The sequence below is a fragment of the Nymphalis io genome, chromosome 5, assembly GCF_905147045.1.
Source record: "Nymphalis io chromosome 5, ilAglIoxx1.1, whole genome shotgun sequence".
NCBI lineage: Eukaryota > Metazoa > Arthropoda > Insecta > Lepidoptera > Nymphalidae > Nymphalis > Nymphalis io.
In genome coordinates this window covers 4,102,852-4,120,020 of record NC_065892.1, presented here as the reverse complement: position 1 = coordinate 4,120,020, position 17,169 = coordinate 4,102,852, and the positions used below count along the sequence as shown (strand labels likewise).

General features: G+C 30.5%; 1 protein-coding gene across 1 annotated transcript in view; it reads left to right on the top strand.

Annotated features, from left to right (window-relative positions):
* Nucleotides 1–1,734: 1,734 nt before the first annotated feature.
* LOC126768477 (dual specificity testis-specific protein kinase 1) overlaps nucleotides 1,735–17,169 on the top strand; it is an 89,407-nt gene continuing 73,972 nt past the window's right edge. Inside the window, exon 1 of the mRNA XM_050486614.1 lies at nucleotides 1,735–2,435. Coding sequence (XP_050342571.1) covers nucleotides 2,079–2,435 — 357 coding nt within the window. The 5' untranslated portion in view covers nucleotides 1,735–2,078. The remainder of the gene's footprint in view (nucleotides 2,436–17,169) is intronic.

The following is a 17,169-nucleotide window of genomic DNA, read 5'->3' as shown; positions in this document are numbered from 1 at the left end:
ATAAAAATGTATTTGTTACAATTTATCTAAGGAAAGCATTGTTTTCCTTCATCAAGCAATACTAAGATAAATTAGTTTATAGAATATACATTAATATAAGTGAAAGAACGAATACTCATTTTGAGATAAATGTATAGTTATCTAGATAGTTAAGGTTAGATATAAAATCGCAACAGCAATAATATATTTGTATTTATAGCTATTGAGCGTTAAATTTTTAATAGTTAGTAGGTAGACAGTTGTGAATAATTGGGCTGGTGTTGTTATTTTTTATTGTGACAGAGATTATTTCTGTGGAAGTAAGACGAGAAAGTCATCTTTGAAGTATGAGATGATTTTTCCAAAGCACATTGACATCGTGGTTTACATCGTGTGATATAGATACATTTAATTAAGTATATAGTCGTCAGCATGGATTATAATAAATTGCAAAATTGTATTGTGGTGTTTTATTTATTTACCCTAAAATATTTTTTTTCATTGGATGTGATAAAATAAAATACATCGTTACAATAAATTGCATAATTTTATTGATTATATATGCCCTATAATCGCTTTAATGTTATACAAAACCAAGAAACAGGCATTCCTTTTATTACAATAGTATATGTTATATTGAAGATTCAATTTACATTCGACTCATTCAGTCATTCGTCGTTATTTTCCGGTGGGACGGCATTCGCAAGACCAACGTTATGCTTTCCGTGACTCGGGAGTGTAAATGCTGCTAATTTCCAACCTACGACCTGCTACTAAGAACTTATTAACGAAAAAGCCTTTTAACTTTTTAATAAAAGCCCGATCCGGGATTGCCTTATAACCTCGGGATGTTGTCTAATCACTAAGCCAACGAGCCAATCAATAATATGTATTATAGAAATACGCACGATAGATGGCGCCAGCATACACAATTATCTTTCGTTTTACCTCTTGAGTTGAATAATCATTATTCGAAAAAAGAGTTCTAATGTCCTCTAGTTTAAAAATAAAGTACATCTATAGTACTATTTTATCTCATAAACTAAAAAAATATATGTTATTTAGTTGAAAATCCCAAACACACAACATAATTCTAATTTAAAGAGTATCACTATTTCCAGACTAACTTACAGGTCCCATTTGGGATAGAATATCAAAGTTTTGTAGTGTTTTCTACTTATGTAACTCGATTCGATTACTGAAATGTTTTTTTATATGTAATTACTAAAAAGTCATAAATAAAATGCTAATATATATTAACGCCATCGGTCTTGGAGAAATAGATGCAGGAAAGCGGACCCTGAGCCGGGAATACGCTAGGCAGAAGAGAGATTAAGAGATATATATATATATAAAATAATTATATAATATATAAAAAATACTATAATATTATTCTAGAAAAATAACTATTTTGAACATTATACTTTAAAACTACAAAATAAAATTCATATTATTTTATGAAAACACTCTTTTATAAATTTGTACTTGCAAGAATGTCATAATTATTAAATTAAATTATTACAAATTTAAGAAACAAAATAAAACTTTAGATGTTTTACAAAAAAAAAGTTATAACAATCAAATATTTCTTTGGATTTAACTATATACACTATGCCTTAACGTTTATTATTTCGAACGCGTCTATATAACAAGGCTACCAATATTGTAAATTTAAAACTCATCAGTATTGCCAGCTTTTAAAAATTTTATGTCAACTGTAGTTTGTAAGTGGCAATGCTTGCTTGCTTACTTTCTGCTTTCGTTGCTTAACTCGTACGCGCGTCGTTAGTCAATGGACTTTTCGGTTACAAGAATACAAAACATAACATACAAATAAGATAAATAAACTCGAGTGTACGATTTGTGTTACGTGCAAACCGTGAACACCAATAAAACTGGGATGCTTCGAAGATATTATGTGAAAGTGACAGTCTTATAAAATCGAATTCTTTTTTTTTTGTGAGAATTACAATGTTGTTTCGCATAGTTTCAAGTACCGTCACATAAATATTGTAATGGGAACTCTGTGTACCCGTACGACTCGAAAGCACTATGTTCGAAGTGGGATGATAAATACGAGTTCGTGATTATCAGTTAGAATGCAAGACGAGTGTTCGAATACGAAGAGGAACTTCGAGCAGCGGAGGCCCACGAAAGTTCTGAAGATAGCGGAGAGTTTCACAAACTTGGACGAGACAGCTAAGGCTGGTCGATTTGTGCGTGGTCCCAATTCGAAGGTCGGGAAGAGGTTCCTGGAAAATGGGGGACGAAGTAGACGCGAGTGTTGTGATGATGGTTGTGCGGAGTCGAGTGTGAGTGATGGTGAGAAACTTGGTGATCGAAGAGTGACCGGGTCCTCGTGCACGGCTCTCAGGACAGCAGTGGCAGCCCTCTATCCATTCGACGATTTCATTTTAGAAAAAATTGGCACTGGCTTCTTCTCAGAAGTATTCAAAGTGAGTACCTCTGTTTTTTATAACAACCTTGCAATGTTTTGTTTACAGACAACCTATTTATGTGAGTAAAATATAACTGTTAAAAAAATATTGAAGAATAATAAGCTTAAATATAATATAATCTTTGAAGAACTATTTCCAAGAAAAAATACCTCTTTGAAACCTTATTTGGTTCGTAAGCAGTATGAAAATCTTATAAGAATTTTTACATAATATTTGTTTCATAATAATAAACACAGGATATCCTTTATTTTTATAAATTTAAAATGCATTTTTAAGACCTATAGCGACTAGTAAATTTTTAACAGTCATTGATATAATATATAGAAATAATTAATAACATTATGCAAAATATTTGTAAATATTGTTATATCTATGTAACTGTTTTTATGTATGGAGGTAGTTTACAAACAGTTTTCTAATGCATTTATTGGTTGAAATTGCATAAGTTATTACATGTGATTCATACTTCATTACATAAATTATGTTTTGAAATTTATCATGTATTAGCTTAAATCTAATATTATGTGGAGATGTTAGTGGAAATTACAAGTTCATTTTATACTTACTGATATTGTATTTTATTAATGAAAAACTTGAAAAATATGGCCTCTTTATTTGTTGATAAACATAGTGATAAATTTTGTTATCAACTTTTGGCAAAATATATCAAGATAGTTGGCTGATGCTATGTTCGTAATTCTACCGATGCTGGCAACTTGCCTGAGCATGTCCACACTAGAATATTTGTACTGGATTATTATTAATTTATTTCGGAATATAATTTTCTCAATTAGTCTAGCTTACTCATTTTCTATATTTGATACATTAACTTACGTGAAACTTTTTTTTTAAAATGTATTTTATTTTTTACTGTTTTATAAATATTATTTAATTAAATTTCAGTTAAATATGATCATTAAACTCTAGACATGGTGATACAAGTAAACATACAATTATCTTTTCAAATAATTACTACTTAATTAATGTTTAATCACTGGTTAATTAATATAAACATTTACCGTCCTAGATAAATTCTAAAGAATCTGTGTTTTTTTTTAATATTGACCTTATTTGAAGAACCAGATTTTTTCATTGAGCTTTCACATTTACTACACTACTGTACATATATACAAAACATGTAGAATATTCTTATTGAGATAATTTTATGGATAGTAATATGATTTGCCTCTCTATTTGTCTGTTGAAGCAATATTTATTTATTTAAGCCCAGATGCTCGTCCGCCTTCCTATTCTATAAAAAAAAATAAAAAAAAATTCATCTGTACACTTGTTATCGGGTAGATTTTACTGGTAGCTTTTTTTAGTGGTGTACAATAAAGTATGTTGTATTATTATTAATGCAGGCACCTTAGAAATCAATTTCAAATAAAACTGGTTTTTTTTATAATTTGAATTATTGCTAGTAAATTGTTTTTAGGTTTTTTTTATTTAAGTATTAAATTTAGTATGGATTAATTAAACTTTTTTTTACCTTTTTACAAGTTGTACAAAGATACAATATAAATAAGGGAACTTCAGGCACAATCAATTATGGGACAATTCTGAGTAATAGTATTATAAAACTCAACAGATTCAATAGTTCAAAGAAAGAACAAATCCCACTAAATACTTACTGATTAAATAAGTAGGACTGAATAAATATCATTCAAAGAAAACTATTAATTTGCGAAGGTCATGTTAATTAGATTATATTACTGACATCTTTCCTTTACCGTCATTTGTATTTCTCGTTTTCATTAAATAATAATTAATACCATTGATAAGAAATTCATTCATGAATTATCCTTGTACCCATTAAATTCTTAATATTAACTATGTTAATAGTATTTTATCTTATTATAATTTTTTATTGCAATTGAATATAATTTGAACTATCCACATAATGGTCTAGGTAAAATATAATGATTAAATACTATAACTTTGAGTAAGCCTGGCGGGAAACCAACCAACTGTATAGTTATTCTATCGCTTATGGCCAATAATTTGTATTGCTTTCTTTTGGTTAGGACGGTTATTGAGTCAGTGTTATTACAGCCACATCTGATATGACATATTAGTTTTCATAGATTATCTGACTGGCAGATGGATCACCTGGTGGCAAATGGTCACCATCGCCTGTAGACATTGGCACTGGAAGAAATATTAACCATTCCTTACATTGTCACCTTGGGAACTAAAATGCAAAACAAACAAACAAACAAAACTAATATTTGCTGTTTCATGGTTGAATTGTTGAATTGAATAAGAATGAAGATGACGATGATTATATATTTCTTGTCATGTCTGCGAAAAAGTCATGTATAATCCAAATTAACTGAGGAAGTTATAGCATATATGTATAGGTAGAAATAAAATTGATAGCTATGAGGAAATAATATGTATATTGATGGAGTATTTGTGTTTGTCAAATTAATGTGGTTTTTTTAAAAAAATGTTTTAAATACACAATTATTCTCATTTATTTTAGATATTTTTCTGTCATCACTTACACGTCATTCGAAAGAAGAAGACCCGGCATGCCATTTTAATTAATTTCTCCTAAACATCCTATATCGCGCGTCATCTACTGGAGGTGTATAGTACTACTCCAAATACAAAAGCCAATGCCAAAAACAACTGCATAAAGTTTCAACTTCATCGGATAAACGATGCGTGAACGCATACAATACGAGTAAAAACAAGTATTAATTTATATATATTGATATACATATATAAATATCATGATTTTATGTATCATTTATATCCTTTTCTGTACACTTGACAATGTTAATGCAAAATTTCACGATGATCGGTCTATTAGACCTGAAAACTTAACAAACATACAAATCAACAAACTCATTTTCGTATTTATAATATTCGTTAATAATATGTAACCACATAATATATTTATTATTTACAAAATTATATATATAGCGTTTTAATAGAATGATTTTCAGTCTCATATTTTCATCATAAACTCGCTACCGGTATTGCATGATGTAAAAAATAAGGTCACGCTTGATGTCAGAATGCAAATTTAATATATTCATTTGCCGATTTAAATTCTGAAAGGTCTTCACGTTATGGTTTTCCTAACCTTGCCAATGACCTTGGCTGTTTAGTTCAGCGTTTAGTACAATTAGAATTGTTTGTTAACCTTGAATGAACATTGATTCCTGGACAAATAACACGAAGCCAAATATATAATTGTTTTATCATTGCTATCTATATTCCAATGGCGAGAGGAGTAGAGATAAACAAACTTTATATTTACATTTTACATATTCCAAGCGATTTGCTAATAGTTTCGCTCTATTATGCACTATTCACATATTTCGTTTATCTTTATTTATAATACAACACCATTCGCCTACTTATTTAATTTTACTTCCAAATTTCTGATAACATCGTCACCAATATTCAAAACGCCATTTTTACACGAATCCACAATGAATTTTAGATCTCGACCAATTATGTCATGTCAACTCAAGGTTTCAGTTGTTTATTTATCTTTACCATTAGAATGTACTATAAAGATGATTCGATTTTATGGATTTTGAAAGTATAGTATGGAAATGCCCTTTTTACAAATTTATAACAGGAAGGCGGGCATTGGGCCATTTGATGGTAAGTGATCACCTCCGCTCATAGACGTCGCCACTGTGAGAAAACATTATTTAAATCGCTAATGTGCTCCGACCATGGTAGAAAAATCTTATGTCCTGTTATACCATAAAACGTCCATGTCTCAGAACTACCACCAAAACATATATTACCAAAACATATATATTACAATAACTTATTAAAACTTACGTTTAGTATAAAATTATAATTGTAAGTAGATCATTTTTTACAACCCGTTGGTATGTGTAATACAATTCTTGCAGCTTAATTTTAAACGAGTGTCTCCCAATCAATTGATTTAAAATTGAATTTTAAAAATGTATGCTTTTTTTTATTTATCTTCGTTTTGTACGGGATACAATACAAAATATTTAGCGATGTAAAAGCGTTATATTTATTTAAAACTCCGTTAAAACATTTATAAACAAATAGAAAATTTATCAGACATATTTTGTTTTTTATATTTCATTATGGTATTCTTACAAAGTTCTTATTTAGTAAATTTATTTATTTTTATTAGATAAAATTTATTTTGATAGTACGTAATTATATGGTGTGTTAAACTTGCCCAAAAAGTAAAAGTGTCAAAATTACCCAAACCGTTCTGTTTATAAAAACTGTTGATATTGTGTTTGTGTTTGATAATTTGTACAATTTTTGAATATATACGGCCTCTTTAGACTCGGATTCCTCTTTTTCTCCCAAATGCAATTTTATTTCTTTATTCAAAAGAAGAAAGAAAACAAAGTATACTGAAATTAACGTCTATTAGTAATGGGGTTAATATATATGCGTCAACATAGTAAGGTTTCAAATGAATGTTATTATTTAAGGTGTCGTCTATATCCGTGACGATGTTTGTCACAGTACCCCGTTGTTAACTCAAGTGACGCCAAAGAAAGGCATGCCTCGACACTTACATCATTTGTTAATTGTTTATGTATACCTAATTGTATTTTATTTTAATGAACAAAATTAAAATTATCTTTATTTAATTCATTTTATATTTTAAATATTAGCTAAGTAATAACTAATTTATTGGTTTCGATTGTGTACGTGTACATGATATGTCCAGTAGTGAACAAGAAAAGGATGATGATGATGACATTGTGAAAATATTTACAGCACAATTCAAATTGTCATTTTATCGGTGTTTTGAATTTTATTGCGTTAAAAGCTGAGATATTCCAGTAAATAGAACACGTAAATCTTAAACGAAGATCGCTAATCTAATCTGCGCAAGCACGACAGAATTTCCAACTAAACCTTAATTTGTTGGCATAAAATAACCAACTCTCACAAGAGCGTCGTAGTAGAATAAGCTCCAAACCTTCTTAAGAGGAAAGGTCCAATATTGGGACATTTTAAGGTTATTTGTTTGCTTTATTTACACGGCTTAAGTATAACCACTCTATTCACACAAATTTAAACACGAACTTATACGAAAACGCTGAATCATTTCTCCCTCTATATTTCTTGACAAAGAGCAAGATAAAGTCTGTCTGAAGTTTTTATGAATACAGGTGTTACAAAAATAACTCAAATTCGGAGCGGAAATTAAATTACCTAAACTTTGACTAAACAATTACGCATTTTCAATAATAAATTCTGAACGGAATCGGTATTGAAACTCAGTTGGTCCGGTGATCCGGTCTCGAAGTATAATTAATGGACGATTAAATGTGTACGGATGCGTGATTGTTCATCTACTAAAATTACGTAAAGAAACGTATTACGTAAAGTTTTACAAAAATAAATATTTTTTTAGACCAACGAGTATTTCAAACTATATGATCTAAAACTTTAAAAAAGTTGTTTTCGCTATAAGGTAGTTAGTTACCTTTTGCCTTGCACCATAAAAATCAGTATGATACAAAAACAATAGCTTTAAGTTACTTACTAAATATGATTTTAAAGTTTGTACAATTATACGTTTAAAGTCGATCTGAATATTTTAGTTTTAAAATTATTATACCCTTTATTTTTATTTTCATTGAATAAATTACTTTAATAGTTTTCGTAATTCTCTATTTTTGTTTTCAAGTACATAGCAGCCATATAAAGCATTGTGTTACAAGTCATCTTGTCTATTTTTTGTGTATGATTATGCCACGGCAATGCACTTTAGCGTGATGAACAAATAACAGTACATTTAATTATTAATTGAATTGAGTAATTTTTATTATTATATATAAACATGAACATCGAAATCTGTCATGCATTTTTTTTATATTTTGTATAAAAAAAGAGAAATAGAATTTATACGCTACATACGAAACATACGTGACGCCGCCGTGTCTGTCTGTCTGAACGCTATAAACTGAAAAACTTAATAACTTATTTTAATATAGTTTTCACCGATGGAAGGATTGATTCATGAGGAAGGTTTTAGTGGATAATTCATAAGGTTTTTTGTAAATTATTTGAACTATGTCTATGATTGTTGGAGATGTCGGAAAAGCACGCCGACTTCGAACTTTACAGACGTGCGTCGCCTAAGCCAATTAAATTCTATTAATTGAATTCTTTATATTTTATTACAATTAAACATTTTATGTAGATGGATACTATTATAATATAAAAAGTGCCGGTGACTTCAGTGTAGGTACATAAAAAAATGGTTAAACTTAGTCCATAAAAAATGTCCGAAGTTTGACCACACACGATAAAAGGCTTATATTTCTTTTATATGACAAGCTTCCGTTAGTATACTACATCATTGATCTTAGAAGATCAATTTCCACAGGATAAAAAAGGTCTTTCCACATTGCAACTGAGTACTATAATAAAAAAAACGTAATAAGTCTATTTAAAAAATAATCAGGTAATTTTCCAGAAGATTAATGTTATATTTTATCTATTGTAAAATTGTTGTAAGTACTAATTTAATAATTTTTTTCGTAAACAATCCTCTAATACGACTCGCGCGCCACCTATTGTACTTGGATAGTACTACGCCTCGAACCTTAAAAAATACTGTACAAAGTTTCAATTGAATCGGTTCGATCGGTAAGTGAATATTATAAGAAATAATTAATGTAATAAATTATCTTAATAGATTAATATCAATTACACGGTTGATGTGGGATTTATCGGCAATTGCATTTTTATGATTTCTTGTACATTCGTGCAACGTCTAATTACCTTTGACTGTACTTGTGCGGAAATTAACAAACTCGGTTATTAAATATTTATTCTATTTACTTCCGCTAACTTCGCTGTACTTTACAATGAAACAGACGAAGTGCTTTAGTTATCGTTTATATTATAATATTTTTATGAAAAAATTTTGAACGCAAAAACTGCCTTCAAATTTAAAATGTGAAGTTGTCGTGTTAAATTTGACATGTATTTTTCTAAACATGACAAATATATGTGAGCAAAAAGAAATACACAAAGCCTTTGAAATAGATTTCCGCAAGATTTTCTCTTTTAATTATATTTATCAAACAATTGTTCATCGTACCAGTTCGACTTCCACGGAAGAAATTAATAGAAGTTTTTGTTCGGCATTGTAAACGACCTACCGAGATTGAATGCAGGAAAATGTTTCTAAGGAAGTTTATTCGTTAATGCAGGATATTACCTTCAACGAAGGTTTTAATGGAAACATTTTGAGCAAAAAATCTAAAAGAGCACTTTAAGTACTTGAATACATCTTAAAGGTTTTAGCATTCTAACCACCGGTTTCCGAAACGATGAGCAAACTCATATTAACAAATCTGACTAAATACTGAAAGCTCATTGGTTATTCTCATATTACGTCATCGGCTGCAAACCAATGACCATTCAGATGAATATAAAATTTGTTAAGATTGATCAGCATTTCAAATATCAAAGAAAGTACTTGATTTTAATTAAGAACCCTATGAGTTTCTGAATGAAGTAATGACGCAACCGAGTTTTATTTATCAAGAATATTGTTGATTTGTAGTACCAGGATGTTGCCATCAGTCTCAATGTTCACGATATGAAGTGCTTAATAATAGAAGACCACGTGCGTTTTGTTTGTGATGTGCGTTGAGCTTATTAAAACGTATTTTTAGATTGTTTCATCGCCCGCAAAATTTAGTCGTAATATATCTCTTTGTTTATAATAGAAATAAACCTTGTGGTAAATATCATCAGTAATTTGGAATATCGAAAAGAAAAAAATACGTCCTTAATGTATTGAACTTTCGAAACTTTAAAGGTCGACATTTTATCAAAATCAAAATACTTTATTCAATATTACTTATTGATTGTCAAATTAGAAAATATCACCGGTTTCAAAAGAAATACCCTGACCTGAGAAGACCTTTATTTATAAGATTTAATTCAATATTATTATTTTGTCAATCATGTATATACAACATGATAAACTAGTTCGCTCACGAAAAATCGGATGGCTTATTGCCATTAAACATTTTGCAATAGTAACAGATTTTGTTAAATGGGTTAAGATAAGATTAAATTAGTAAAAAGAATAATGTCACACAAATCTAAAAATGTATTAGCTCACGTATGCTTTAAAACGGCATGCAGCAATATAAAGTATTACTATTTGACGGTAGAATAATTGGTGAAGTGGTCACCACCCGCATGCGCATGCACAAACCCCATCACCTAAAAAGTGCAAAATTTTTAAATTAACAATATTCATTATTTATATATAAATTAATCAATAGTATAAGTTAGCCAAAGTGTTTAAATAGAATATCTGCCTCTCAGACTTGCTAACAAAAAACGAATACAAGTATATGAATTCCGAGCGCCTTACCTCGACCGCTTTTCGAACGAAATCCACCCGTCGCGTCGTACGAGCAGATGTTTTCGACATTTGACTTAGATAACGATGTTAATTGCCGCTCGGATTCTGCAATACACCTTTATTTGTCAGCAACAAATCACATATAACGAGATAGAAACATAATTGAGACTACAAATGATTCAACGGCGAAATATTTTAATATTAAACACCTCAATGTTTTTAATATATATATGTGTATAAATATGAAAACATTTAATAAACATTTGATGTGTCGTCTAAGACTGCAACGGCATAGTTTGTTTAAAAAAAAGAAACGAATTAAGTTCATAAATTCCGACAAGGGGCCAAAGTTTTCGAAATTATATAATATAGTCCACTACAAATAAAACGTGTGTTCATAAAATATTATTTTCCACAAGATTTTTTGAAATATGTTGCTATTACTGTTGAGGCTGCCTTACTTTTTATTTCAAGCTTTTATTTACGAGTCCATAATTTCAAATGGCTTAATTTGATGCCACTTTTTATATATAATCACTTTGTAAATAATATAATAATAAATTTTGGGATATGTACTAATGCTAAATATAAATGCATATGTTATGGAAACACGATTTCTAAAAATTTTCTCGGTAGAAAAAAAACTACAAACTTCGAAATTTAAAAAAAGTATTTGAATTCAATTCATATTTCACATACACCAAATATTTTTTTATGTTATATGTATAAATAAGTTTATTAAGATAACGGTACTATATGATTCATATACATTTAAAAAAGGGCTTGTAATTTGTTGTTAAAATTACTCTGAAAAAATACGTGTACGTTCAATTCTTCCTACCGCCCGACCCCGACCCGCACCGCCGAATGGATTCACTAGCGCCCCGGGCTTCAAACGGGAAGTTTGTGTCACTTGCATAAACGTATATTTATGCGTAATATAAGTGACGCAATTTCTATTGTATCTATGGGATATGACCGCAATAAAAAATAAAAGACGGAATCGGAGAAAAGAAAGTTGTTTATTGTTATAATAAGCTTTTTCGTTGAATTATCGTACTTTAATCTGTAAATATTCAAGATTGTAGCTTGTATGATATGATGCAAATGTGGTTGGTAGCTGTGGTATGACGCGTGGCGCAGCGGTGAGGCGGGGGAAAAATTTGATGTAGTATAGACTCTTAAATCAAATCTCGCAATTTCTTTACAGATCGATTGAGCTAAAATGTTTAGCTCAATCGATCTGTAAAGAAATTGCGTAAAGAAATTGCTTTGAGTTATAAACATAAATTAAGCACATGAAAATTCAGTGATGCTTGCCCTGGCTTAAACCCACGATCATCGGTTAAGATTCACGCGTTCTAACCACTAGGCCATATCTAGGCTCTAATGATTAAATATATGTTTAATTTTTTTTTTAAATTGCTTTTGAATTTTTCGTATGTTTAAAAAGGATCATGTTTTTATTCACGTATGTAATAACTGTGTATGTAAATTAATGATCCCTGTATCAATCCTTTGAACTTACATTTTCATAACTTTAAAGAAGACCTTAAAGAAGCTAATAAAATTTAATATAACTGAAAATAAGCAATTCTTGTTTATGGCAGTAAAGGGTAAATTAAAAAGACTTGAAGACGACTTCTAATCTACATGTAATGAATAGCATATTTGTATTATCGATGACTCATTAATTTCCATCTCACATAGCAAATATTTCATTTTTCTTTAAAACTTACTGTTAACGTAAAATTTAATTTAAGAGTTAATTATAAGTGTATAATAAAGTTGATTTTCCCGTTCTTACATTCTGAAAATCGTTACGGTAATCACGTTGACCCAAAATAGAACTGGTTGCAAAAGATTTTTGTTTTTTGTCTTGTATAGCGACAGAATTATATCATTATGATTATTTTATTATAAACGGCCTTTGTCGTAACCTTATTGATAAAGGCACCGCTTTTTGATAAGCCGTCACAACGATTGTTTATACATAGTAATTACGATACTATTATTAGCGGTTACGTAGAGCAATCTGAACAGAGGTCAGGTAGGATAACTGCATATACTCGATACGTGATGACGTGTAAATCATAATTAATTCGATATACTTTACATATTATTGATATACTTATATTATTCTATTCTATATTTCATCAATAAGCAATTAAACATTCATAGGATTTTTGAAAATAAAATGTTATAGTTGTGATTATTATAAAGTTATTTATAAATGTAATTTTTTTTTTGTACGCGCTAAATTCTGAAACTACCAGTCGGATAAAAAAATATCTAATAGCCATTTGATAGACTAATTCTTGAGAAAAGTTAAAGCAGAATACGAATGCTTTACGCGGGTGAAATCGCGCGGAGCAGCTTGTTGAACTATATTGAGATGGTAATTATTAAGTAAGCTTAGTAAATTCTGAACAAAGGCCTTTTTTTATTAATCGTGATTGATTTGCGGATATGTGCCCGATTTTTTTCCGACATGTGTAAGTTTCCTCACAGTGTATCCTTCACCGCCGAGCACGAGATGAATTGTAAAAACACTATTTAATACCTTAGCGAAGGTAAACATATTCTTTCCAATGACTCACTATTATTATTAATTTATGTTTTTTTTTTAAATTAAAATAATGTTTTTTTTTTTATTAAATACATGTCCGATTCCGATATAATCAAAACGTCTAGCTGAGAAGACCTTTAAAAAGGCCGACAAACAAGTTCTCAATGATTCATAAGAAATTACAACTGTTATAAAGTTGAATCTTATACCAGTCGTACAATGCAAAATATTAAAATAACAAATTACTTTTCAGTAGAAATTGTTTACACTTTATAAAATAAATTTTCGGTGAGCGGTGATATTTGTTTAACAAACAAAATCATTAAAAATGTATAAAGTTTCGTTGCAAATGAAGAGATAATATAGTCCAGTGGTTAATACGCCTGAATCTTAATCGAGATTTAAAGTGCTTGATTTGTGTTTATAAAACAAGAGAAATTTATTCTGCCAATAATAACAATTAGTTCTCTCAAATTGACTTAGCCGTCGTGAAATAAACCCTAAAAACAACCTGCACACTGCATTTTTTTATTTATTTTTTATATGCGCCGAGATGGCAAATGACTCTACTCCACCTGATGGTAAGTGGTAGTAGAGTCCAAACGCGACGACGGCCAGTACAGCCGGTAAGAATGTTCTGTACAAGCCGTCCCCGCCTTGCCGGCCCGCAAGATGCCTCTTCACGCCTCGTCATATCTTTGTCAAATAACTCTCAACGAGTCTTTTGTCAGCAGCAGGACTGTCACTCTCGAGTTGGTTTCGTAGAAACGTCTATCATCATAAATGATGTCACCAGACATGGAATAGCTTAGGTATAGAATTTGTTAAGAAATAAAACTATCAATCTCACTTCTTGATTACCAATTATAAAATTGGCGACGCAAATATGAAGCTGCGCCAACATTTACTAAAGAGTATAATTTTTAGTAGACTAAGTTTTGTTCAATGCAATATTTTACAGGAGAAAACCTCTTTGTATTAACACCAGGTTCTGATCTCGTGGGAATATTTTTTTTATAGAATAGGAAGGCGGACGAGATATGGGCCACCTGATAGTAAGTGGTCACCAACGCCCATTGACATTGGCATTGTCAGAAATGTTAACTATCGCTTACATCACCAATGCGCCACCAACCTTGGGAACTAAGATGTTATGTCCCTTGTGCCTGTAATTACACTGGTTTACTCACCCTTCAAACCGGAAGACAAAAATACCGTGTTTAACATAATATAACAACGATAAACAAAAAAAAACACGACTTAGAAATGAGAGCATAATTTTCCTTGGGCCAAATGTGCTCGGACCTAAGGACGACATTAGGCAACAGTTGGATTCAGAAGGCAAAAGCCGTACGTGTAGCGCCTATTAAGGGAAACCTATGTCCAGTACTGTTCCTTTAAAAACAGATAGAAAGAAAAACGGGCTAATGAAGGAAAGGGTCCGTAATATTAGGACGCTCTGCTGTTGTATACTGTTCAATGCCAGATGATGCGTGTGACCAATTTACGAAATGTATATAAATGTATATGTTAGCAAAGTCAGAATAGAACTGATTTATTATTGAAACAAAAAATGTTTTAAATTCACGAGATGCCAAATGCTAGTTAGCTATGCTAGTTATAAAATCAGTACTTTTAAAGTTTCAAGTTCAAAGCATTTATATTAATAGCCTATATATTAATATTATTGCCCTTACAATTAATTATATCTCATATTTATCGATAATGTTTTATTAAAGATTTCACGATTAATCAATTCGACTCCGATTATTTTTAACATGTATATATATGTTAATAAATTACATTTACGTTAAAAAAAATAAAAAACAAATAAAACATTTCGCTCAGTCAATGCCAAACTTACATGTCACTTAAATAATACGAGTACAATGCGTTAACCCTTAACTGGTTGCTAGCTTTTTAGGTTAATGGTTGCATATCACTTGCAACCTTGTTCAGAAGGTTGCAGTTTATCAATCGGAGACAGCACTTAACAATCGATTGAACAATATGCTCGTATGTATTGCTTTTCAAGAAACGATAAATTTTGTCCTGAAACGATAAAAATAAGGTGAACGGTTGTTTGTTATACAAGGGTTAAGTATTGAGTAATTGTATTATTACCGCCTCCTTGGTGTGGTGGCTAGATTATGAGACTGCAGATCCCGACGTCCAGCTTGGATCGGGGCAGTAAAAAGTTTTTGGGTATTTGTATCATAAAATTCTCATTAGCATCCCGAAATTTGGTAGTTTGTGCAGATTTGTTGTCCCATCGGATTATGAGAGTGAAGAAATTAAGAGTTTTCTGTTCATTTGTGGTTTCACACACACTTGTGGGTATATCCTGCGCACTTGGCTAGTCTCCTTTGAAAATGGCTTCCGTGTATTTTATTACACAGGTTTTTTAAACAGAATTTCGGCAGCACAACACAAAATACGCAGACGGGCACAGAACACTACCACTAGTTATATTTCAAACCAGTTTTTGTAAAAAAATTTCATAATAAAGTATCCAAAGCTATTCATTAAACCAAACCTCTGGGATCTGCCGCCTCGAGCGATCAGGAAAGCCTTTTGAGTCTCCAAATAAATTCAAGTAAAAGTTTTATTTCACGAATCATTTCTATGATTCCTTATTTTTTATCCGTCCCTGGCTCTACTTTAATGGTTTCCTATTGATTACAATAGACATACTTCATGAGCTGATTGATACTGAGATGCAATACAAATTCCACATTTATAGCTCTGGCGTCAATCCCATTTGGCAGGATATCATAAAATTACATGTATGCATCAAAATGTATAACGGATTGATGTTACATGAAACAAATTGTTATAATATGTTATAAAGTATTTTTATTTGTGTGTTGACAATTGTACGATCCTCGCACTTGATAGACGATATGATATGTTGACTGACAATATATTTTGTCACCATTTATTGTACCATTCTAAAATGCAAACATTAGCGTCATTTAAAATGAGCCACTTTTGGTAAGTGATTTCACATTGGCATTGTAAGAAATCGAAATATTTTTAAAGTATACAGAAGAAAAACACTTGCCTATTGATTGTTAAAAATACTAAATTTTTAACCGTGGTGAAAGAAACTCGGCTAGATTTATTCAACAATCGCTCATTATGGTGTATTTTTTATAGTAGTATTTGAAATAGCCTGGATCCGATCCTTTCATTCCATTGTGTTATCGTCTAAAAAGTCATTAGTTTTATAATATTTTTAAACGTTTTTTGGGATCATGTTTTAAAATCGTATCGTCGTAACTGCCTGTGAATGTCCCACTGCTGGGCTAAGGCCTCCTCTCCCTTTTTTGAGGAGACGGTTTGGAGCTTATTCCACCACGCTGCTCCAATGCGGGTTGATGGAATACACATGTGGCAGAATTTCAGTGAAATTAGACACATGCAGATTTCCTCACGATGTTTTCCTTCACTTCTTCATTCTTATTTTGGAATTCCTTTTTGTTTTATTTTTTTATAATGTTAATTTCATTTAGTTTAATTAATGAATAAATAATCGTTTTGTATAATAGTAAATGTCAATTAACAAAAATAATTGGATTTAAAATTCTGCTGAATACTACCGTAACAGCACGTTTCTACCTTTTTTTGTATCTACTTTGCATTCATATGTATTATATTCTTTGTTTTTTATCTTTTTCAATTACAAGAAGAATAGAGAAAAAAAACATTGAATTATTCATTTCTGCTCGTAGATTTTTCTACGGAAAAATACAATTTAAATTGAGCTTTGATCTCTCCGATAATAC